General features: G+C 36.4%; 1 protein-coding gene across 8 annotated transcripts in view; it reads left to right on the forward strand.

Annotated features, from left to right (window-relative positions):
* SLIT2 (slit guidance ligand 2) overlaps positions 1 to 26219 on the forward strand; it is a 404903-nt gene that overhangs the window by 317027 nt on the left and 61657 nt on the right. For all 8 annotated transcript variants that reach the window (XM_027544143.1, XM_027544147.1, XM_027544146.1 and 5 more), the window contains 8 exons: positions 2362 to 2505; positions 3996 to 4162; positions 5036 to 5168; positions 9549 to 9617; positions 12697 to 12768; positions 13615 to 13686; positions 15406 to 15477; positions 18604 to 18767. In XM_027544143.1, coding sequence (XP_027399944.1) covers positions 2362 to 2505; positions 3996 to 4162; positions 5036 to 5168; positions 9549 to 9617; positions 12697 to 12768; positions 13615 to 13686; positions 15406 to 15477; positions 18604 to 18767 — 893 coding nt within the window. The remainder of the gene's footprint in view (positions 1 to 2361; positions 2506 to 3995; positions 4163 to 5035; positions 5169 to 9548; positions 9618 to 12696; positions 12769 to 13614; positions 13687 to 15405; positions 15478 to 18603; positions 18768 to 26219) is intronic.

Below are 26219 nucleotides of genomic sequence, written 5' to 3' on the forward strand. Positions count from 1 at the left end.
CATGACCACTGGAAAAACCATAGCCTTGACTAGACGGACCTTTGTTGGCAAAGTAATGTCTCTGCTTTTGAATATGCTGTCTAGGTTGGTCATAACTTTCCTTCCAAGGAGTAAGCGTCTTTTAATTTCATGGCTGCTATCACCATCTGCAATGATTTTGGAGCCCCAAAAAATAAAGTCTGACACTGTTTCCTCATCTATTTCCCATGAAGTGATGGGACCAGATGCCATGATCATCATTTTCTGAATGTTGAGCTTTAAGCCAACTTTTTCACTCTCCTCTTTCACTTTCATCAAGAGGCTTTTTAGTTCCTCTTCACTTTCTGCCATAAGGGTGATGTCATCTGCATATCTGAGATTATTGATATTTCTCCCGGCAATCTTGATTCCAGCTTGTGCTTCTTCCAGCCCCACGTTTCTCATAATGTACTCTGCATATAAGTTAAATAAGCAGGGTGACAATATACAGCCTTGACGTACTCTTTTTCCTATTTGGAACCAGTCTGTTGTTCCATGTTATATGAGTTTTAGGGGAATACAGTTCAGCCCATGCTGCTGCTGCTATGTCGCTTCAGTCATGTCTGACTCTGTGCGACCCCATAAGAGCACCCTAAAGAGTTTATCAAAGTATTTTTTTCTGACTAGCTCCAGTCACAGGACTCTCTATGAGACAAGTTCTCTAAATTCAGTTTTCACCTTCGTTATATATCTAGCAATGGTTTGTGCCTCCTGTGTTTAGGCATCTGAGGTAGACACCCACTAACTCTCTACTTAATCCCACTGTACCTCAAGCTGCAAAACAAATCATTTAGAAACAAGCTAAAGGTATTGAAAGGCCTTCAGTGGGTTTACCGGGACACAGTTATTGCTTTAAGTGGTATCTTTCAGCTTGGAGCTATGAAGATTTCAACAAGACCTCTCCCCCTTCACTGCCTGTGGACTTCTCAGCCCTTTAGGACTAGTAAACCTCTTAGTCGTACATGCACATATTTCAGTGGGTCTTTGAAGCCCCCGCCATTGCAGGCAAAATGTAGTACATATGTGTGCTTACAGATTTTTCCAGCAACAGAAAATAAAGCTTTTTTCAACTTTTCCCAGAAGTCTGTGACTCCAATAAGATTAAGACCAAATGTTCTTATTTATTGATGACAAAGGATAGTGCTGATAGTCATACTTTTCTGTTGTGCATTTGTTTCCAAACGCAAAACAATGCCTTGATAAGGAGGGCATTATCCTTTCTTGTTATCTGTAACTTAGCAGAATGCAAAAGCCGGTACTTCTAATTTATTAGAGGACAATGTAGAATTTTAAAGGAAAGTTTTGTTGCTATTTTTGCTGTCTTCTAACAGGGTGGTCAACCCACATCTAGAAAAATTAAGGAAAATATTAACTTTTTAGCAATTCTGTATGAAGTTTATGGCAACTATTCATTTTTACAATGGATTTTAAAGAAGCTTTTCATTCCCTTCTAAGCCCTTCAAAGAAACAGTTTGCAAAAAGAATTGAGAACCAACCAGAACTTTAGCAGTGATGAGGAAATGACAAAAGTTTTAATCCTACTAATGTCAATGACTAAAGAAAAAATGGTTAGAATTTCTTTCAAAAGAAACCTGTTTAAGCTTCCTTGTGAACAACTGGGATCTCTTAACTGTTGTCTCCTTTTAAATTTTAAAACTCAAAACAAATAGAATAATTTGTACAGGCTTTGTGGAAGCTCAGTCAAATTTGGCTCCCCCAGCCACTGTTGACATTGACTTGGCTGTAAGTCCCTGAGATGCCCTTAGTCCTGTATCCGCTCTGGCTATTGATTCTTTTCTGCCTCCTTTCTGTTCAGCAGCAAGTGTAATGTTACGGAGAATACACAAATCACAGGGCTTCCAGGGCTTAGAGAGGTGTGGGTGAATTAGGATATTATGTAATCATGCCACCATAATTGTACCATCAGAGGAAAACATTCTGCCCTCATTACATGGGGTTGTAAGCCCATACTTGAGACTCTTGAGTTTTTGTAACCGAGTGTTATCACTGACAACTCTAAGCATTTTGTTCTTGCACAGGTTTCTTAGTATAACTGGCTCTCTACATCTGTGGATTCTGCATCCACAGATTCAAGCATACACAGTGAATGCAGAACCCGCAGATATGGAGGGCCACGAATTTGGTATATGCAGGGGGTCCTGGAATCAATCTATCAGAGATACAGGGAAATGACTGTAACATATCATCAGTTCCTTATGACAGGAAAACATTCAGAAAGCAGGAGTGAATATGCATTTGCAAGGAGGGGTTATTGTGGTCTTCAGATAGGCAAAATTGATTGATATGTTATCTCCTTAACGATGTTGTATTTTTCCCCCTCAGGATGTTGAGAAGTAATCGCATAAGCTGTGTAGGGAATGACAGTTTCATAGGACTCAGCTCTGTGCGTTTGCTTTCTTTATATGATAATCAGATTACTACCATTGCACCAGGAGCTTTTGATACTCTCCATTCTTTATCTACTCTGTAAGTATGAAAAATAGTCTTCCTTGATGTATTAATTAAGCCAGTGTATGATATTTATTACTTTTATTGATACCATTTTAATGCATTACTAAGTGTTTCATAAACATAGGATTAAAGACAGGTATTTTTAAGGACAAATTTATCATGTTAAACTTATTTTAATTCTTCTAACAATATTGCCTACTAGCTTATGTTAAAATTTAACAAAAATTATTGTATTTTTCAGTGAATTATTTATAACAGTGTGATGTGGCTTAATTTGTAAATGGTAATCTTATAATTTGATTGAGTTGCAAATGAGAGAAACGTATTTTTTTCCCAGTGTTCTCACATTGGTGTCTTTGCCGTATGAGTATCATAAAACAGAGTTGATAGGGTTATTGCCAACAAACTGTACTCAAAGGATCATTCACAGTGACAGGAGATATATTATGATGACCAGACCAACAATAAAAGCTCACCATAGGGCATTTACTATGATATTAAGAAGATATTAAAGAAATAGGGTGAGCCTATCCAAGAGCACATTTTATGTAGACAAAGAATAAAGAATATTTGTAGGTCTACAGGCAGAACTCAGAAAGTGTCAAAAAACAAACTCTCCAAAACAAACAAGGGTATTTTAAGCCCCTTGTATGTAAGTATCTAAGAAAAGCAGTATTTGGAATGATAAATCTTACATCTGATATGGCTTTCTGGTAAGAGTGGCACCTAAATATACTAATTTAACTGTAAAGGTAGTTAGAAGGAAAAAAATCATGTTTAATATAGCTGAAATCCCAGAAGAAATAATTTGAAGGAAACATCCATCCATCAGTAAAGTATTTAATCCTCTTTCCACATAAAATCTGACATTTTCCATCGAGTGACTAATTTGTGCATATTAAAGATGCCGTGTTTATAAATAATGGGATTGTCAATAGGTTAGTGCTGAAGTGGTGAAATGCTAAAAGTATTGAGATTTGTAGAAATAAATTCATTTTTATAACTGGCATTTAATCAACTCAGCTGTCAGTTTAGATGGGAAACCTATTCCCTGGAGCAAATAAGAGATGGAAATCTTGAAATGACAAATTAATGAAATAGCTGTTGTCAGGTTAAACTCAATAATATAAGATAATCAGCCTTCATCTTTATATTAAATTACTGCATTATCAGTGTAGAGAAGTTTGACAGCAAGTCAGATCTGACAAGTTTAAATTATCTCTAAATGAGAGATCCATCAGGATACCCTGCATAAACTCTGAATTGCCACCTTCACTTTATTTTCATGTGAAATTATTTGAATAATTCCATATGAAAATATTGTTTTTATTGTTTAAGTTCCAGACATAAATCTTTTTAGCCAGTGAATGCATCCTGTATGTTGTATGTGATTGAACATGAATTGGGGGTGGAGTATGTTGTGGGAAAATGGTAGCATGGGATTTTGAGAAGCACAAAAGCAGACGCCTAAATTTAACTCTGCATTGTTTGCCTGTGGTGCTTAGAAACCTCTTGGCCAATCCTTTCAACTGTAACTGCTACCTGGCTTGGTTGGGAGAATGGCTTAGGAAGAAAAGAATTGTAACAGGAAATCCTCGATGTCAGAAACCCTATTTCCTCAAAGAAATCCCCATCCAGGATGTGGCCATTCAAGACTTCACTTGTGATGATGGTAAGAAGGAACAGCCAGGGCTTTGATCACCAGACACTCTCTGGTGACTGTTCCAATGCTATAGGGCATATGCAGCATTCATAGTTCAGGTAATGAATAGCTGTAGTTATTATGCATTTTTTAACTTTGTTTTGTGGTTTTCTTTTGTTTTAGCAACAGGCACTTATTTGCTCCAACTGTAAATTCACATCTAACTCTACTTGATATGTGTTTCTGAACATTTTTAAAGATTTTCCAGTTTTTAACCTGTGGTTGATACTATTTATATAGCTTCATTTTTGCTTTTCTTTATTATGCTAAGCATCTGTTTTAGTAATTACCATTTATAAGTGATAAAGGCAATTGACTTATAAAATAGAAATGCTAGTAAATGTAACAAAAAAAATAGTTTTCATTTTAGTACTCTCTATATATCATTGCATTTGATTCTCATAACAGGCCTGTAATATAGGTAGAATGTAGGTGCTATTATTTTTGCCAAAAAGTGGAGTTCATTTGAGCTCTATATTTTCAAATGAGGGACCCATACATTTTTTGCTAAGCTTTTAAAAAATAATCTGTCCCTTTTTGTCTCTTCATTTCTGCTTACAATTTTTCCATAATTCAGTTTACATTTATATATTCTGAAAAGTATAAACAACTGAACAAAGAACGTAACATTATAATCATATTGATAATACTAACTGTGAATTGTTTTCTGGAAATCTGTCCTAGACAGAACATACAGTGTCAACTTGTAAATCCTTAATGCCCTAAGCATAAGTCATCGTATGGCTGAAGTCTCTTGTGTTTGTTAAACTGAAGGCATAAAATCCCTTCTGGCATCTTCAGAGCCACAACTCCGGTTTTCCTGTGTATCTTTTGGCAATTTAGGAAATGATGACAATAGCTGTTCCCCACTCTCTCGCTGTCCTGCCGAGTGTACCTGCTTGGACACAGTGGTTCGATGTAGCAACAAAGCCTTGAAGGTCTTGCCCAAAGGAATTCCAAGAGATGTCACTGAATTGTAAGTAGAGCTTGTCTTTCCCTTTCCTGAATGAGTACTGTTTCACACACCAAGGGAAATGGAGACCAAACAAAAATCTTTTGAGTTTTATTTGCAAAGTACATTCATTCCGTGGGCCATTCATTAGTATCATGTAACACCCTAAGCAAATAATATAAAAGCTTGTTCAGGTCCCCTTGGGAAAGGCTGGTTGTGTGTTTCTCTTTGGTTTTCACTGTAGGATTACCCAGTGCCTTTAATATGCAAAGGTGCGCTGTGAGCTCCCAGAGGATGTAAACCCTAATGGGCCTCCCACACTTGGTTGTCTCCACAGCCCTTTTCTCATGGACTATCTTGCAAGACCAACATTCTATCAAATGCACCTTGAGAAATTCCACATATTTAGTTTATCTACAGTGACTGGAATATTTCATATGGTTAATTATTCTTTACCCTGTGTCCCCTTAGAGAATATCTCACCACAGAGGATACATAAATATGTAGGGTGTAGAAGAAGCTGACATAATCTTCACACTTAAAAAGAGGTAGTACCCTTTGGATTTGAATCAGAGTCCTTTAGGAAAGGTGTGGGGCCAGTGATCCCTAACATTTGCAAAACTGAAATATAACCACAGTTTACATGGCCAGTATACATATATCAGGATACTAAGCACCACACACACTTCCTTAGCTGCCTCCTGCTTTATATGTGGAATGGAATAAATCAAAGCATCAGCTGTTTGAACAATGCTGCACGCAGGCTCTGTCCAATTCCAGTATCTCTATACCAAAGATCCGGGGCAAATTCTTGATTGATGTGTGATTGAGTCTTTTGCCTCTGTTTATTTTTCAACTGTGTTAAACTATGTATCAAAAATGGAATTCATGCAGATGTGTACTTGTAATTCATGTACAACAAACCAGTAACTTTGATAAACTTTTGGCAACCTGGAATGTAAGTAATGAGATTCAAGAAGATGTCACTTCAGTTATCAAAGAACTTGTTTTCAAATCATGTGCAGTTTTACAAATTGTAATTTGGTCTTTAATTGACACTTACAGAAAAAGTGTGTGATCATCCCTCTAAGAGTGAGCTGTTGTTAAGTGTTCATTTTCCCTCTCTCAGTACCAATCCCAGTTGTTAGTTAACTATGAGCCCTGCTTTATGTGTGTGTGTAATTAAAATGTTAATTGTTATTTTGATATCTATTTATTTCAAAAGATTACCAGCCATCCAGGGTTGAGAAGTTAGATGCTTGTATTCTATAGGCAAAATATTGATTCTAAAAATAACCCAGCCAAGACCATAATACTCAGCATAACATTTAGATCATCTTTGATGCTGAATCCCTTTTCTACCATTTTAACTGACCCATGCCTTTGTCCTTTTACCAGATTCCCATCAAATAATTTTCAGTTCAGTTCGGTCACTCAATCGTGTCTGACTTTTTGCAACCCCATGGACTGCAGCACTCCAGGCCTCCCTGTCCATATACATACATACAACTCCCAAAGTTTACTCAAACTCATGTCAATTGAGTCGGTGATGCCATCCAGACATCGCATCCTCTGTCGTCACCTTCTCCTCCTGCCTTCAATCTTTCCCAGCATCAGGGTCTTTTCAAATGAATCAGTTCTTTGCATCAGGTGGCCAAAGTATTGGAGTTTCAGCTTCAGCATCAGTCCTTCCAGTGAATATTCAGGACTGATTTCCTTTTGGATGGACGGGTTGGATCTCCTCTCAGTCCAAGGGACTCTCAAGAGTCTTCAACACCACAGTTCAAAATCACCAATTCTTCTGCACTCAGCTTTCTTTATAGTCCAACTCTCACATCCATACATGACCACTGGAAAAACCATAGCCTTGACTAGATGGGTCTTTGTTGGCAAAGTAATGTCTCTGCTTTTTAATATGCTGTTTAGGTTGCTCATAGCTTTTCTTCCAAGGAGTAAGTGTCTTTTTATTTCATGGCTGCAGTCACCATCTGCAGTGATTTGGAGTCTAAAAAAATAAAGTCTCTCACTGTTTCCATTGTTTCCCCATCTATTTGCCATGCAGTGATGGGACTGGATGCCATGATCTTAGTTTTCTGAATGTTGAGTTTTAAGCCAACTTTTTCACTCTCCTCTTTCATTTTCATCAAGAGGCTGTTTAGTTCTTCTTCACTTTCTGCCATAAGGGTGGTGTCATCTGCGTATACAAGGTTATTGATATTTCTCCTGGCAGTCTTGATTCCAGCTTGTGCTTCATCCAGCCTAGCGTTTCTCATGATATACTCTGCATAGAAGTTAAATAAGAAGGATGACAATATACAGCCTTGATGTATTCCTTTCCCGATTTGGAACCAGTCTGTTGCTTCATGTCCAGTTCTAACTGTTGCTTCCTGACCTGCATACAGATTTCTCAGGAGGCAGGTCAGGTGGTCTGGTATTCCTATCTCTTTCAGAATTTTCCACAGTTTGTTGTGATCCACACAGTCAAAGGCTTTGGCATAGTCAATAAAGCAGAAGTAGATGTTTTCCTGGAACTCTCTTGCTTTTTCGATGATTCAACTGATGTTGGCAATTTGATATCTGGTTCCTCTGCCTTTTTCTAAATCCATGTTGAACATCTAGAAGTTCGTAGTTCATGTAGTATTAAAGCTTGGCATGGAGAATTTTGAGCATTACTTTACTAGAGTGTGAGATGAGTGCAATTGTGTGGTAGTTTGTCTTTTAATTTCTTTATTAATCTATATCTGAGAACCTGCTTGATTTGTCTATGCCATCTATGTGTTTCTTCTGTCAGATAGTTGAATCTTCAATCTATTCCTGTATAAATTATTAAAAAGTAATTTTTTAAAAGAAAATATATTCTAGAGATGAGGAAGATATTAACTCACCTTCTGTGCATTTTTGCTTTACTGCCCCAAGAGTTTATTCTTAGAACCATACCACCTCAACAGGATCCCTCTTTCCAGTAACATATATGCTATATGTATTAGAAAATTTCCATGGGCATATTATATTAAATTATTAAAGAATTTGGCAAAAATAAGTATGTAGCAGTTAACAATTCTGAACAAATGGTATCCATTGTTTTTAATCATTTCCATGTAGTTTCTGTCTTAGATTGTTTCACATATAAGCAACCATAGTGCACTTTCTGAAAATTTTTAGCTTCGTGTTAAGATGCTTTCTGGAATAAAGGGAAAGTCCTGAAGTATATGGGATTATGCTTCCCTCTAGTGGTACCAATAAATTCTTAGCTAGAGAAATGAAAGAGGAGAGAAGTTGAAATAAGACAGAGTCAGAAAATTTGAATAGGCATAGGAAGTCCTAACAAAAGCCTGACTCTTCATCACAGCTTTATTACATATTTTGATAACTTGTGCCTTTTATATAACTTTTATCATGTTGAAATATGTGAAATAGCTTGTCATCTTAGAAAATTGCTCAGCTACTTGTGTATCCAGCAAAAATATGAATGTCAATCTCAGATCTGGAGATAGGCCACAGCGCTGGTGCGGTAGGGCTACATGCCTGCTGCGGCAGGGTTGTTCATGGACACATCTATAACCAGAGGGCGAAGTTGCTGAAAAACGTTTCTACTCATCACCCTCTACATTCTGGGGAAGAACAGCCTTGGGAGGAGATGGAATTATTTTTCTTTTTGTGATATCATGAATATGCCTTTAAGGATTTATTTCTGTGTTTTGTCTATTAGCCCTTATTTTCTCATCATTCTGTTGACTCTAATCAGAAAGAGAAATTTTACTAACATGTTTTATTTTACCATTACTTTTACATAAATGTACTGTTTTTGTGCATTAGATGTCATAATTTTCTATGAAACCTCCTAAAATTAATATCACCAAGCAAACATACAAGGGTAAAAACTATTTTTAAGATCTTTTTAAACTGAAATCTAATTACATTAAAATTCCCAAATATATCTGTTCAATCACCCATTGTTATTTACTAAGCATATTGACACAATAAGGCGGTGAAGATTGGTCTTGTCAGTAGTAACAAGTTTCTGCCAGTAGTGAGTGCATTTCATGGTATTGGTCCCACGTAGACACAAGTACAATGAAGGCCGATTAAACTCTTGCTGACACACAAGTGGTTGGATACATACCTTGCCTTCTTAGATAAACCACAAAGGACTGGACTCACCAGTCTCTCCTTGGTTTTATAATTTAGCGTAAGTAATCCACAGAAGAATTCTACTGGATTTGACAACTGTGTTTGTGTTTTTTCTTTACTTCTGTTAAATAGCAATCCTATCTGGGAACATGACCTTGTAAAGCCAAAATTGTTAAATGTCTCCTTGCTTCAACTAAAAGTGAAATATTGCTCAACTATTTTCTGATTCACTACTGTTATTTTTAAAAAAAATAATATTTTCTTTGTTTTTAGGTATCTGGATGGGAACCAGTTTACCCTGGTTCCTAAGGAACTCTCTAACTACAAACATTTAACACTTATGTGAGTAATGTATGGTATTTTTCTGTTTTTGACATCTTATTTGCTTTCATGTAAATGTGGATAGTAGGGGCAGAAGATTTAGTGAACCTTTCAGATTCTATAAATTGTTTTTAGTTAGATGCTTTTTGTCTTGCTCATTGTGGTTCTGGATCACTAGCTACATCTTCATTGATTATCAGTCGGGCAATGGTGCATCTTAGAAGAAGGTCTTCTTCTGTGTAAAGTACAAATATGATTAAGTCTAAGTATCAGAGAATTATAGACTTGCAGAAAGTTGAATACTTCTATTGAAGATGAATGTGAGCTATTTAACGACAATCCAAGGAAAGAAAAATGGAAAACAATGTTTATATTCTCAACTTTAAACAAAACGGAGCAGACTGATACTATATTATAAATCTAGTTTAAAAACTTGATTTTTAAAGGCTTTTTTTTAATTTTAAAAGGGTTGATTCTCATATAATACATTATGAATTAAGGTATGGGTTTCCAGTATTTAAATTTATTTTCTAAAATCCATGTTTACTTACATAGTACTGAAGTACAGTTGACAAAGATGCTGACATTCTGAGTATAAACATCAAACATTGAATTGTTTTTAGTTTGGTTTGATGTCATCCTAAAGTATCATCTCTCTTTCATTAATGTATGTAAACAATTTCTTACAGTTTTTAATTGTAAATACAAGAGTATACTTAAACATACAAGCATTTCTTTTCAATCTAGTTATGTGCACAATATTTCTTAAAATATATAATCTTCTGTATATAATGTCACACTTAGAGTAGCATTGTTAGTAATTGATAAAACTTGTAGCAAAACAAAAAAAAAAATCAGCAACAATGTTGGATATAAAGGGAAATATTTTATTTTTAAATCTGTTTGATTTTAGAGTAATTATAACTGTCTTAGATTTCTAGTATTCCTAGAAAAGAGGGATTTATTCCTAATTAGTGAATACTAGAAACCTAGGTAGCTACCTACATAATTATGTTTCTCACTGTAAACTTTACCCTGAGCACATGAAAGCTAGTTAAAATGTTGTTGATCCTTTTCAGTTTTCCTTAAAAGTATGCGAAAATCAAACACTTTGTTTGAAGTATATAGGACTATTAACTCACAAATGGTTAAATTAAGAAAAAAGAATACCCTACAAGATGTCTTGTTCTCCCTCTAGTTATTTATTTAATAGCAGCAAGAACTGATTACACACATTTGTTCTGTTAAATAAACCATTAAATTGCTGCAATTTCCAAAGGGTCAGTTCAGCAGAATTGGGTCATTTGTGAGACAGCATGTGATTATTTAAAACCAGTTTGGAAATGAAAAATGAGAATTTATAGATCCAGAAATGGTTTTACCAATGACTCACTATACAACTCTAGGCAGGTAACTGGGCTTCCCTGATAGCTCAGTTGGTAAAGAACCCGCCCACAATGCAGGAGACCTGGGTTCGATCTCTGGATTGGGAAGATCTCCTGGAGAAGGGAAAGGCTACCCACTCCAGAATTCTGGCCTGGAGAATTCCATGGATTAAAGTCCATGGGGTCGCAAAGAATCGGACACGACTGAGCAACTTTGACTTTCAGGCCAGTAACTACTGCTAGTGTAAATGTATTTATTTTGTAAATTTAGCCATAGTACTTCAGCAACTAAGATGGATTATAAAGCTTCTGTAACATTCCCACCATTTCACAGTTTCGTTGGTCCATTTACTGATACTTTGACATTTTAATGTGGATAATCTGAAGCATCTTTTCTAAGTCTTGTACTTATTCATAAATTTTCTTCTGAAAAATATACTAAACATAAATACACACACATACATAAATGAACATAAATTACAATCCAAATCTTCCATTTATTCATCAATCTTCCTTTAGCCATATATTTGGCATTTTGTTTTAGATAAAAATCACTGAATATTCTCTAACGTGTATCACACTGTTTTATGTATGTGAGTGTATGTATGTATATATTCACCCATTTTTTCTAAAGCAGAATGGAAAACATCATTATATATGTTATATATTACACTGCATTATATATTATTATGCTTATAATATGTCATTATAAATATTATGTATATCATGTATACATTATATGGGCTTCTCAGATGGTGCTAGTGGTAAAGAACCTATCTGCCAATGCAGGAGATATAAATGATGCGATTCAATCCCTGGGTCAGGAAGATCCCCTGGAGGAGGGCATGGCAACCCACTCCAGTATTCTTGCCTGGAGAATTCCATGGACAGAGGAGCCTGGTGGGCTGCAGTCCATGGGGTCACAAAGAGTCAGACACAACTGAGGCAACTTGGCACAAGCAGTATACATTATATAAAATAAAAATAAGATCAGGTTCACTGCATATTATTTACAACCTGTGATACAAATTACGCTTGGAAATACCCATTTGGCATGGGTAGAAAATTCACATGTCTCTCATTTACTCATCATTTATTAAACAGACATTTACTAGGAACCAACCATGTGCCAGTGACTTTGCCAAAGGCAGTTTTTAATTATGGTGTTGTTTTTGATGATGGCTTTGTCAGTGTAATTAGATGAGGGATTCTTTCAGTTATCCTATTTGACTATTTGTATGTGACAGTGAAGATGAAGTATAACCGATGGAACTTTTGAGAACAAAGGTTTATTTCTCAGCTGTCAAATGTGTCTGTTGTGAATGGCTTCCACGTGATTGCCCTGGGACCCAGTAATGGGAGGGCTTCTCTGTGGAATGTCAGGAGCCTTGCAGAGGAAGGAGCAGAGGGTTAAGGGAAAAGTGAGCTTACTCTGAAGCTTTTGTTCTGAAGTTCAACCAGCTCTGGTGGCCACACTTCACTGGCCGGAGCAAGGCATATGGTCGTTTCTAATTTCAGCAGGCTTGGGCATGAATAATGATGAATAATTATGTACCTCAGAGGATTACCCAATGTTCTGTTATTTCCAGACAAAAGCTAAGTCCTAACCAATGCTGCTACAACTGTGAACAGGAAGAACCTTCTCTTTCTAAGAATCACTAATATGTCAATGTCTATGTAACAGTAGACCTGTTTTTTTTCTTTTTCTTTTTTAGAGACTTAAGTAACAACAGAATAAGCACCCTCTCTAATCAGAGCTTCAGCAACATGACCCAGCTCCTCACTTTGTGAGTATGAAAGTGTGATGCTAAGTTAATTCCTTAATTCACTGGACATTCCTGATGTACAAAACAGTCTCTGCCCTCAAGGAATGTTAATACTGTTGGGAGAAACAGACAAATAAAACCTCGATAAACAAATATAGATCCTATAAAAAGTGTCAGGTTCTATGAGAGAAACAAAGAATAACTTACATTTGTGGCAGGGTTGGGAGAAATCCTTAAGATAGACTTCTGGAGGAAGTCACCTTACGGAGAACACGGTTGAGACAATAATGAACGACAGCCGTAGGAAGCCTTCTAGGCTGTATTTTAGAATTAACTGTGTTGTAGTAGTGAACAGCACAAAGATTAACAAAATACGATGCCTCGGTGCCCTCAGTTTTTTTTTTTTAATTTTATTTTATTTTTAAACTTTACATAATTGTATTAGTTTTGCCAAACATCAAAATGAATCCATCACAGGTATACATGTGCTCCCCCTCCTGAACCCTCCTCCCTCCTCCCTCCCCATACCATCCCTCCAGGTCCTCCCAGTGCACCAGCCCCAAGCATCCAGTATCGTGTATTGAACCTGGACTGGCATCTCATTTCATACATGATATTTTACATGTTTCAATGCCATTCTCCCAAATCTTCCCACCCTCTCCCTCTCCCACAGAGTCCATAAGACTGTTCCATACATCAGCGTCACTTTTGCTGTCTCGTACACAGGGTTATTGTTATCATCTTTCTAAATTCCCTCAGTTTTTTTAAGATGCTCAAATAACCCTTTTCAGTTGCTTTGTTTTAAAAATGATATTTGGCCATTTGGGGATATCTGAGTAAAACAAATCGGCTTGTGTGTGCTTTCAGAATTCTTAGTTACAACCGTTTGAGATGTATTCCTCCTCGAACCTTCGATGGACTGAAGTCTCTTCGGTTACTGTAAGCATCTTATGTTTAACAAAATACTTTATTTCTTGAGAATCTGGGTTTTATGTTGATTTTTAGTAATTTAACTGCTTTATTTTGGGGATTTTTTGATTATATGCATTAGAATTTACTACAGATTTGGAAATGGAAAATTATATCTTACTGTATCATTTCTCAACAGATTTTACTTGGACAACATAATTTTTTCTTTTGTAATATGTTGTTGCTTTGGTCATTTATTTGATAATATATGAGTTTAAGATACAATTTTATATGGATCTAATTTTGAAAAAAAATAGAAATTTTTAATTTCTTTAAAAGTTACATAATACAACACAAAATATTTTTATTATACAAAATTTATCTTACAGTACATGAAGTAAAATATGGTCTTGTATCCCAATTCTCTCCCCAGAATTGACAGTTAAACAGTTTAATGTTATCTTCTGGTTATTTTTTATGTTTTTTTAATATGTTGATATATTTATGCCCACAGCAATATAATTTAAAAATGATAAACAGATTTTTGTTAAGTCTGTCATTGACTTTATTTAGCAATATGCTTTAGATTTTAGATTTGCCATTCCATCAAACATAATACTCCTCAGCTCTTTAACTGCTACAGACTCATAGAATGGACGAACCATAGCTTGTTTAAGTATCCTCATCTTTACTGTCATTGGGTTGATTCCAAATTTTCATTATTTTATACAGTGCTGGAATGAACATCCTACACATCCATCTTACTGTCAAGCATATTAGAAGAATACCAAAAGTAGTCATCTTGTTGTCCACCAAACAATTTTAAATGTATTATTTTAATATACTATCCATTTCAAAGCACTCTTGAAAATATTAAATATTATAAATCCCTTCATTTTTGTCATATGACAGATGGAACATTATTTTCCATTCTTCTTTTAATTTGCAATTCCAGTTACTAGAGCATTTGAGTATATTTTGTTTATTGAGTGTTTGCATTTCTTATTCTATTAGCTTGATCATATTAATTCTCATTTCCTATGGTTACTTTGTCTTTTCCTTATTAACATACCTGCCTTTATGCACTTGACTCTAAGTTTACAGGTCTTTTTTACAAAGGAATTAACATATTTATAGCTTATGTATGTTGCAGATACTTCCCATTCTGTTTTCTATATGTAATCTTTTTTTAATTGAAATATAGTTGATGTGTTGTATTGGTTTCTTATTGCTGCAAGGTGATTTGGTACACACACACAAACATATATATACATGTATGTATATATTATTTGTCAGATTCTTTTCCATTATAGTTTATTACAAGATTGAAAATAGTTCCCTGTGCTATGCAGTGGGACTTGTTGTTTTATATTATGGTTATATTTTACATCGTCAAAAATATATCACTCTTTTTCATTATGATTTCTGAGTTTTATAACATAGAACTTTAAAAAGCCTTACATATCCCATTTTTATAAAAAGGAATTCATCTATATTTTACTTTAGTACATTTTCAGTTTTATTTTTGCATTTAACTCTTCTATATAAAATTTATTATGCATATGATATGAAGTAGGAGCTAACTTTTTGCTTCCCCAAATAGATATCCAGTTATGTGAAGACTATCTGTTTAATATACCATTTTCTACACTGATTTTAAATAACTGTTACTGAAAACTCATATATTGGGGATTTTTCTGAACTCCCTGAAATAATAGGAAATTTAATTTTTCTTTTCCTTGTTTTTAGTTCTTTACATGGAAACGACATTTCTGTTGTGCCTGAAGGTGCTTTCAATGATCTTGCTGCATTATCACACCTGTGAGTATCTATTTCATGAATATTGGTTTAGGGTCAAACTCTCCCTGGCAAGTGAGTTTGGAACAAATGGTCCCCTGCCATTTTTTTATTGTCATATCATAAAATGTGATTGGTTCCATCTTTAAAGAAGATCTAAAGATTTTAAATCTAAATTCAGTGCTCTTTACAAGATAGCCTTAATTTATCCTTCTGCTCCTAACTCCTTGTTAGTTGAGTTCTCTTTGCTTATAAAAATATCTCCTATTACAAATGTGGCTCCCCAGCTTCCTGAATGAGTAAATGAATGAATGAAAGTCTCTCAGTTGTTTCCGACTCTTTGCGACCCCATGGAGAGGGCCTGCCAGGGTCCTCTGTCCATGGAATTCTCCAGGCAAGAATATTGGAGTGGGTAGCCGTTCCCTTCTCCAGGGCATTTTCCCAGCACTGGGATCCAACCCAGGCCTCCCATATTGCAGGCAGATTCTTTACCATCTGAGCCACCAGGGAACTCCCCCAGCATCCTAGTCTATTCCTTTTCTCTTAATATTCTCTGATTCTGAATATTATATCGCCTTCAATTCAGTCTGCCCAAACCTTGTTTATCCAAGTCACATCCCAATTGTCACCTTCTCCAAGAAGCCCACCCTGATTTGCTCAAACTGGATTCATTTATTGAGCAAATATTACTCAGCATTGACTATCATTGTTGTTTAATTGCTCAGTTGTGTCTGACTCTTTTGCAACCCTTTGGATTGAGATTTCCCAGACAAGACTACTGAAATGGGTTGCCATTTCATTTCTCCAGGGGGTCCTCTGTACCCAGGGAATGAACCTCATCTCTCCTGCCTGCGTCTCCTGCACTGCAGGTGGATTCTTTACCACTGAGCCACTGGGGAAGCCTAGCATTGACTATGGTACCATGTACAAATAAATGAGAGAATGTTTAGATATTACTATGTGATAGAAGGAAACGGCCAAATCCTCACACTGGGTGAAATGTTTTTCCTTTGCATTCTTTCTTATGACAGGTTGTTTATACCTCCATATTCCTTGGGAGTACAATAAAGCAGTTTATTAATGAGATCCATAAAAATCTCACTTGAATCAAATTCCTCTATTTCATTACTGTTAGTTGTACTGTTAAGACTGTAGCAAACCTGTAAGGAAGTTCAGAGACCAGCCCTGGAACCCAGAGCTTTGTCAGGCTCAGTTTGGTGTCACCTGGTGACAGTTTAAACATCATTGTCAGTTGGTTCCTGGTTCTCCAGAAGAAGTTGCTATATTTTTTCTTCTGTTTGTCCTCCTCTCCAAAACCTACCAAACTCCAAGAAGATAAGAAGTTCAGATAATTGAGAGAAGGGAATGGGCAGAGAATAGGAGCCAGTAGTCAACCATGCTACACCTGCATTTCCCTTACAGAGGCTCTGTTATCAATGGAGGTTTTTGTCCATCTGACTGGTGCTCACTTTCAATATCCCTTACATTAAACTACCAGGTCCCTGGAGGCAAGACCTCCATTTTTTTCACGTGTCAGCCTAGCACCTACCTCAAAGTGGACGTCAGGGCCACTCCTCTACAAATTCCACGGAAGCCACTTGCCTGAGAGTCCATGTGAATGAGATCCCTGGCTCAGGGGTGCAGGACTATGGTGCTGTGGCTGAGTGCTGACTAAAGAAATGGCCATTCTGCTAGTATTAGGGTGCTGAACTAGAAAAGTCTGCCTGGGAAGGTGCTGCTTGAGCTATGTGACATTTCTCTCCAGCAGTGAGAGCGATTTGTCATGTCTCTTATTTTGTCATGTATTTCATTTTATACAATTGTCTTTTACTCCCTGGGTCATAGAGAGCGCTGCTCCATTCACTTTTCTTACTGTGTCTGTTGGCACAGTAAGGAGTTAGGAAATGTCAGTAGAGATGAGATCCAATAGCTCAAGAACATCATTTTCCTCATTTTTAATTTAGAAGAAAGGTTTGAATCTGAAATACATGTAAGCATAACATTTACTTCATTCCAATTCTTGGCCAAAGTTGGGCATTAAAACAGCTACAATATAAAGTATTGTGGTTTTGTAAGCATAATTGAAAGTCTCATCATATAAGAATAATTTTGCATAAACCATATACCTAGAAATATTACTAACTTGAAGTTAATTATAAATCAGAATCAATCAGTTTTTAAATGCTTCTTCATGCATATACTGTTTGTACCCAGGCTTGGGAAGCTTGTGAACCCATTGGTTAATGTCTCTGGCCTCAGTTTTTCAGTCTGTAAACTGGTTATTAACAGTATTGATCTCATACCTCTTCTATTTAGAATAAAATGAGATAAGTAATAGAAATGGCTTAGCACAGTTCTAGTATATCATAATGATGCAGTAAATGCTATTATCTTGATTATTTTTCCTATCACTATATCTGCTTATATAAATAGGCACCAGTTTTTCATTTTCTAATATGAAAAACTTAAAAGAGACAGAGGGAGTTCAAAATCAGCTTTGGGGAGCTAGCTTTATGCACCTTTATTATTTTACATCCATCCTTATTGTCTTGTCTTGTACTGGTCTTTGACTCTAAACCATCCTTTCCAACCTTCTCCATCTGCTTAAATCCAAATATCTAAAAGATCAGACTTCCTAAACCACCAGGCTCCCAGAAAAGTTACCCTTTGTTGAGTTATAAATTCTTCTACTATACCACTTATAGTGAAAATTATTTGTAGGTATGAGTTTATGTTACTCTCCTTTGCAGAAGGAGTTTTGGAGGTTAAAAATAATGTATTACTCATAGCGGAGTCCTCAGAACCTGGCATAGTGATTGGATTCTAAGTAAATCATTGGTGAATGAAGAAAGTGTTATCTACACTTAGGGCACGCTTGTACCCAGTATAAAGCTGTCTGCAAATACAGGAGACCTTATAAAGCCGGCTAAGTGTTAACACGGGTGACAACTCACTAAATCACACTGCACATAAGTGAGAAAAATGGGGAATCCCTAATCCCTAATGCCTCCAATTTTCATTTTTATCAGCAAATCTATAGGGACTTGTAGTAAGCATCACCGAGTTACATTCCCTTAGGAAATAACAATACTTCCATATTTGTGTGTGTGTGCGTGTACCTTTGTGTGCTTTTGTGGTGATGTTTTCCAGAGCAATTGGAGCCAACCCTCTTTACTGTGATTGTAACATGCAGTGGTTATCCGACTGGGTAAAGTCGGAATACAAAGAGCCGGGAATTGCTCGCTGTGCTGGTCCTGGAGAAATGGCAGATAAACTACTTCTCACAACTCCCTCCAAAAAATTTACATGTCAAGGTATGGTTTTTAACCATTGTCCTTCTTCTGTAAATAAAACTTGATCGTATTAATTTTAAAAAAGAAACAGAAAACCATGGGCTGCTAGGTTTCAGAGGGACAGCTGAAAAACTCCAATAAATAATTACTGTTTCCTCCTGTGCTTGGAGAAGACAGAGCAGTTACTTGAGGAGCCCTAGTAAAGAACTAGGCTTTTCAAATAAATTGCAGAAACAATGCATTGGAAATGACTACGTTTTCTTTAAAATATAAGGAGAAATGAAGAGTACACAATTTCTGGAAATTCCTCTCATGGCCTCTAACAAGTAAAATATTTTGCTTTTGCTTTGTCTAAACGTGTGCCCTGCTCCTAGGGCTTCCAGGGCCCTGTGGCTTCCTGATGCCAGGTAAGGAGGCACGAGCCCTTCCCCATGTTCAGGCCAGACCTTCTGCCTCACCTCTTGTGCTGCACTCTTCCTATGTTGATGGTGCTGTTCTCACTTGTTTGGATCCTTTTATTTTTCCTTTGTTTTATGTACTTGTGAGTTCTATACAGTGTCTTAGTAACATATTTTCTTCTCTTATTACAAAACTAATCTATGTCCAATATAGAAAACCTAAACAAAAGGAAAATGTGAACAATAAGAGACTGAAGAACTAAATGTAACAATTAAGGACAATGCCAAAAGATAACCAGTGTTAAAGTTGTTTTGTGTATCTTTCCACTTTTTCTAATCAAGTAAATCTCAATATCACAGCTAATTTTGAAAGAAATAAAAAGAAGATCCTCAATATTTTGCATTGTTCTTTTTTCTTGAACTTTATTTTTCTCCTTGAATTTATATTTCAAATACCTCAGAGAATTGTATCATTCTTTGCTACAAAAAATATGTATATATTTTGCATTTTTAAAATTTGCTACCAGTAAAGATCTATGAGTTTCTAATTTTTTCTTAGAAGTAAGTGTTGCCAGTAATACTTATTGAGCATTGGTTGGAGCAGCATAGTTATTTATCAATATGTTAACACTTATATTCAAACTGTAAATTTTCTTGGAAATGCCTCTCTGGGATTATGTGCATTGACTGTAAGAGCCTTTGCAAATAACCAGTGTTTTAAATTATAATTTTATAATCTCTGACATTCCCTTGGAGCAGTGTGCCACATGATAAATTTCTGGTGGACTGAGAAGTATACCATTTTTTTGTAAGGTCAGAGTGGAGATAGGGAATGAGAAACTGCCATAAAGCTTGCTTGTAGGCATATTATTGGGCAGAGTAATTCTAGAAGGGCTATATGGGCAAGTTGAGCAACTGCAGACTATTTTTACACTTCTCTGTACCCAGGGATGCTCATACTCCACTTTGAAAAATGCTGGTGTTTATCTATAATTCTAAGTTTAGGATTCCATAGAGATATTTCTTGAAAAAATAATTTCACGATAATGTAAATTTGAGAAAAGCTACATACTTACATTCATTCTTAGAGCATCATAGTCCGTATTAATCTATTAAATGTTCCCAGAAATCTGATGAATACAAATGAACATGAAAGTGAAAGTGAAGTCACTCAGTCGTGTCCGACTCTTTGCGACCCCATAGACGGTAGCCTACCAGGCTCTGCCGTCCATGGGATTTTCCAGGCAAGAATACTGGAGTGGGCTGCCATTTCTTTCTCCAGGGGATCTTCCCAAACCAGGGATCAAACCCAGGTCTCCTGCATTGCAAACGGACGATTTGCCGTCTGAGCCACAAATGAACATACATGCATAAAATAAATGTCTCTTTATACCTAACTGGTTTGACTTTTTTTCCATTAATAGTATTGTTTGTTCTTAGTATAGCATGAATGGAAATAAGCTATACTAAGGGAACATTGGTCTGAATCAGTAGAGCCTGATAGACCTTTCTTCAGTGATAGAAATGTTCTGTACCTGTGCTATCCAAATATAGTAGGCACTAGCCACATGTGGTTGTTGAAATGTAGCTAAGGCAACTGAGGAAGTGAATTTTTAATTGTATTTAAATTTAAATGTAGTTGTATGTAGCTAATGGCTGCCATGTTCAGTAGTGCTGTTGCTACGGGGCTCAGAGGAAGATGTCCTTTCGGAGTAGCTATGAAAGGTTTCTTGCAGGAATGTGTAGGCCAGTTGCTTGAACAGCAGGCAAGTGTAAGGACAGGTTGGAGGAACTGCAGGAGCCCAGCTGTGATATAGGAAAATGTTGGAACTGTGGCAGTTTAGTTTACTAGTCACTGAGTTATCAAAGTAACACATCACACACATTTCAGGGTATACCTTAAACTGCATAAGTATTATGTCTATGCAAGTAGCATAAACATTCAAAACTCAATAAATATAGTGTAACTGCATTTAACAAGCTTTTAGATTTACTGGGTTCTTCTATAACATAATTTTAGAAAGATAGCAAACATTGAAACTCATAATGTTCTTTGCCAACATTGTCCAGTATTTGTCAAAATATTGTGAACCAGTCTCACGTGCTTTGCTAGAAATATTTACTTTACTAATTGGATTGGTAAGGGGCACAGTATTCTAATCCATTCATTAAAATAATTAACTCTGGTAAATCTACTGAGTACTATGTTTTTGAGCTTACATGCTTTATGAGCTTGAAAGTAATAAAATAATGCTGCTTTAAATATTTTATAATTTTGGTTTTTTATATTTTATTTTAACTTTTGCCATAGTTATGCCAGTTTAATATGTTTTATTTATTCATGAAAGTCATGGAAGTACATATTCCTAATATTAAAGTTTGTAAATATGTAATTTCAAATTTCAGCAGGAAGATGAATATTCTTTATTTGCAAACATGTTTACATAGCTATATTTAAATAGAATTTAAATGTTTTCTCTGCTAGAAAACACTGTATTATTATTGTGAGAAATCAATTCTCGCAATACCATTTTTATCTTACATTTGCAGAGTATTTTCTTTGTGGTATAATATTTATAGTTTTAGTGCACAACAGAAAAAATGAATTGCATGAAATATATTATCAGAGTATATTTAATTAATACCCAGATTAGGACATTCTTGAGTGGGAAGCAGATGATCATGATTTGTTGTTATAACCTAGGTGTCCTGTTTTCATCTTTTAAATATCAGATGAAATTAGAGTGCTCAAGCAGAAAATGGAGATTTTGCCCTTTCCAGGTTTTCATTGAAAACACCAGCATGGAATGTAGAATACTGTTAATTTCTAATAGTCCCTTTATTGTTCTTGGTTCAGGAAGCTTTAGCTATATAGACAACTAAATTGTTCATTTTTAATTTGACATTTATTAAACACTTAAATGTGCTAAGAGTGAACCATGTGATGATAAATCGCTTCAGTAGTGTCCAACTCTTTGCGACCCCATGGACTGTAGCTCACCAGGCTGCTCTGTCCATGGAATTGTCCAGGTAAGAATACTAAAGTGGGTTGCCATTTCCTCCTCCAGGGAATGTTCCCAACCCAGGGATCAAACCTGCTTCTCTTCTGTCTCCTGCAGTGCAGGCGGATTCTTTACGACCAGCGCCACCTGGGAAGCCACCAAACAGAATGAACAGTCTAATGTAAACAAGTGGTGTACTGCTTCTTTCATTCAACAAGTACTGTGTGAGTTCCTATTATACAACAGGAGTGGTCCCAAGATATTAAGAGTACAATAATAAATAGGACAGAAAATCTCTAGCCTTCATGGAGCTTATATTCTACCAATAGATACATTTTAAGGGATAATTACAAAACAATATGGAAGTTTGGTGGTAGAAACATATATACAATGTTAATAATGTATATCCAAACCAAACAGTTGTGGAAATGTAACCAATACCACAGATTTCCTCTTCTGTGGAGCCCTCCTCTTGGGCTCCATGATCACTGTGGACAATGACTGCAGCCATGAAATCAGAAGACGATTGCTTCTTCTGATGGCAGGAAAGCTATGACAAGCCTACACAGTGTGTCGAAAAGCAGAGACATTCCTCTGCCAACAAAGGTCCATATAGTCAAGGCTGTGGTCTTCCCAGTGGTCATGTACGATTGTGAGAGCTGGACCATAAAGAAGGCAGAACACCAAAGAATTGATACCTTTGAACTGTGGTACTGAAGAAGACTCCTAAAAGTCCCTTGGACAGCAAGGAGATCAAACAAGTCAATCTTAAGAGAAATCAACCCTGAATATTCACTGGAAGAACTGATGCTGAAGCTGAAGCTCCAGTGTTTTGGTCATCTGATGAGCACAAACAACTCACTGGAAAAGTCCCTGATGCTGGGAAAGCTTGAGGGTAGAAGGAGAAGAGAATGCCAGAGGATGAGATGGCTGGACGGCATCACGGATGCAATGAACATGAACTCGGACAAACTCTGGGACATGGTGAGGGCCAGGCAAGCCTGATGTGCTGCAGTCCATAGGGTCGCAAAGAGTCAGACACAACCGGGCAACTGAACAGCAACAACCAGTACCACTCAGTCCATCAGGGGAACAGGAGACTGGTATAGTGTGTCAGGTAGAACAAGAATGGAACATAAATCAGGGGAAGCAGCTCCTATGGGCAGGTGTCTGGTAGCCAGGAACCCAGATCAAGAGGCGAGGAACTGATGCTCAACATATCTCATTACTTATCTGTGAAGATCAGTTAAGGGTCAGGAAACCTGGGACCGTTTCGTATCCCAGAATGACCAACATTCCACCACCACGTGCTTGCTGTCTTCTGCTAATTTTACAAGTTAAGAATCCTCTAGGTTCTGGAATTTCTAGGAAAAACTTTCACATCTCTCAGTAATAAAATTGTAATGTTGTCAGGTTTTTTTTTCCCCAGTGAATCAATATCCTTTGTTGGAGGGTGTGTGAGAGGGGATATTCTTAACAAGCTCAAAGTCTTATTTTGTGTCTCAAAACTGTTAATTAATATTGACCTTAGTTATTTAAAGTATGAAGGGGATTAAATAATTTAACCCAACTAGAAGTAATGAAAATTTTAATACATCAGTTTTGAAGTAGAATTTAAAACCGTATCAAATTCTCTTCAAATTTAGTATCACTACCACATAGTTATAAATTTGAAATAACCATAGCTGTAGGGGGCTATGATTTTCTCACTGGCTAAAAAAAAATATTCAGGTTTGTACATCGTTATTTGCCAAAAGCACTGTCTTTAAAAAACAAAGGCTATTTTTTATTATACTTTTTTTAAAAACTTCGAACACTGGGGAAATTTTAACAGACATTTATTTTAATAGGAGATGAGAACCAATTATTTGTATTCTGTTCTTAAATGTTGTACATCCATATTATCTCTGATACAGTAACTCCATAAAATAATTATTTCCCTTTTTCACTTGAGTGTGATTTAAGAACTTAATTTTCTGGCCTAAGTTCATATGTGATTGTAGCAAATGTCCAAGCCCAGGGATCCCAGAGGTGTAATACCCATCTTTGTGTTTTTGTTTAACCATTTATATAATGCACCTTTGTAGGATTTTAACCCCCTGTCATTTAGGGACCATCTCTACCCCTTGGAAGGAAAGTTGTGACCAACCTAGATAGCTTATTCAAAAGCAGAGACATTACTTTGCCGACAAAGGTCTGTCCAGTCAAAGCTATGGTTTTTCCAGTAGTCATGTATGGATGTGAGAGTTGGACTGTGAAGAAAGCTGAGCGCCGAAGAATTGATGCTTTTGAACTGTGGTGTTGGAGAAGACTCTTGAGAGTCCCTTGGACTGCAAGGAGATCCAACCAGTCCATTCTAAAGGAGATCAGTCCTGGGTGTTCTTTGGAAGGAATGATGCTAAAGCTGAAACTCCAGTACTTTGGCCAACTCATGCGAAGAGTTGACTCATTGGAAAAGACTCTGATGCTGGGAGGGATTGGGGGCAGGAGGAGAAGGGGACAACAGAGAATGAGATGGCTGGATGGCATCACTGACTCGATGGACTTGAGTTTGAGTGAACTCTGGGAGTTGCTGATGGACAGGGAGGCCTGGCGTATTGCAATTCATGATGTCTCAAAGAGTTGGACACGACTGACTGAACTGAACTACCCCTTCCTTGAAACTATAGGGATACCAATGGGCTCCCTCTTGCCCATTTTAGTAGCTTCTTTTTAGCTTCTTGATTTGCCCTCTTTTCATCGTGCACATTGGTGGCCACTGCTGCTGCTTGTACATTCCTGTTGTCTCTTCATTCCTTTGCTGACTTCTTTTTCTTACCCACTCTTTACTATTGACACAGTGGACTTCTCTCCTCAGCTCTGATGATTAATTTCAGTCCCATAGCTTCAAGTATCTAGCCATGACTTTTCTTATGAACTTCTGATTCATATTTCCATTCACCTAGTGAACTCCTGCCTTGCAGAAACTTAAAACACATATTACAAAACATGCCTTCCCATTTTCCATATTCTCTTACAGCTGTATTCAGTAGTTGATCCATAGATGTCTCTATTACTGAACTGCTTGTTAGGTATTCCCGGTGTTAAGTATCCTCTACTTTTTTCTTGAGTTCTCTTTGAAATGCATCTGACTTTACATACGAGGCAATACTTCCACTGTTTGACTTGTATGTCCAAGGGATATAGTTCCAAGAGGTTAGAATATAAAAATAAGTGGACTTCGATAAACTAGGTGGATGTAAAAATCACATTATAAGAAGAACATTTAGTTAGGTGGAATTGTAATTTAAATAAAATAGGAAGAGAAATCATATCATTTTAAGACATTTGAACATATAAGAGGATGCTGCTATTTGGAAATGCTATAATTCACAAACATCTTTTTAATTAGCTTTCTCTCCAACTCAAGTGCTGTAAATAAGAAATTATCTTTGAAGAGCTGATTTTAAAAGAGAGATTTGAAAAAAGAAGCAAATAGAATGGTTGCCATAGTAATCAACTTTACCAAGCTGAAGAATATGTTCCTAATTCTGATGCCACCAAAACCAAAACCATTTGTGGTTAAGGAAATCATCAAGGAAAGCCTGTGCACGTGGGGAAGCTTGCTGTGCTGATTCTTGTAGCTAGGCCAAATTTGTCAGAAAGCAACACATCTCCTTTCCCACACCCACAAGAAATTGCAGATACTGAAAATAGTTGAGCAGATTTGCTATATTAAAAGCCAAACCTGGTCCTGGAAAAAAGTGGAGAAATTAGATAGTGCTGATTAATCTGATATCGCCCTGTAGATATTTATTAAATAAATCTTGACTGTGCTAAAATCAGGGCAGAGACTACTTCAGCCTGGAATTTTTTTTTTCTCTTTTATTTTTTAAATGTTTGACCATGCCAGATCTTAGTTGCAGCATGCAGGATCTTTTTTTTTTTCCTTCAGCCTGGCAGTTTTATCATCTGCATACTCTACTAAAACACTTCTTAAAAACATACCCAGTTTTTTTTTCCTTAAACAATCTCTGGCTTCTCATCTAAATAATCAAACATAATTTTTGAAAAATGTCACATTCCACAGAATA

Source organism: Bos indicus x Bos taurus, chromosome 6, assembly GCF_003369695.1.
Source record: "Bos indicus x Bos taurus breed Angus x Brahman F1 hybrid chromosome 6, Bos_hybrid_MaternalHap_v2.0, whole genome shotgun sequence".
NCBI classification, from domain to species: domain Eukaryota; kingdom Metazoa; phylum Chordata; class Mammalia; order Artiodactyla; family Bovidae; genus Bos; species Bos indicus x Bos taurus.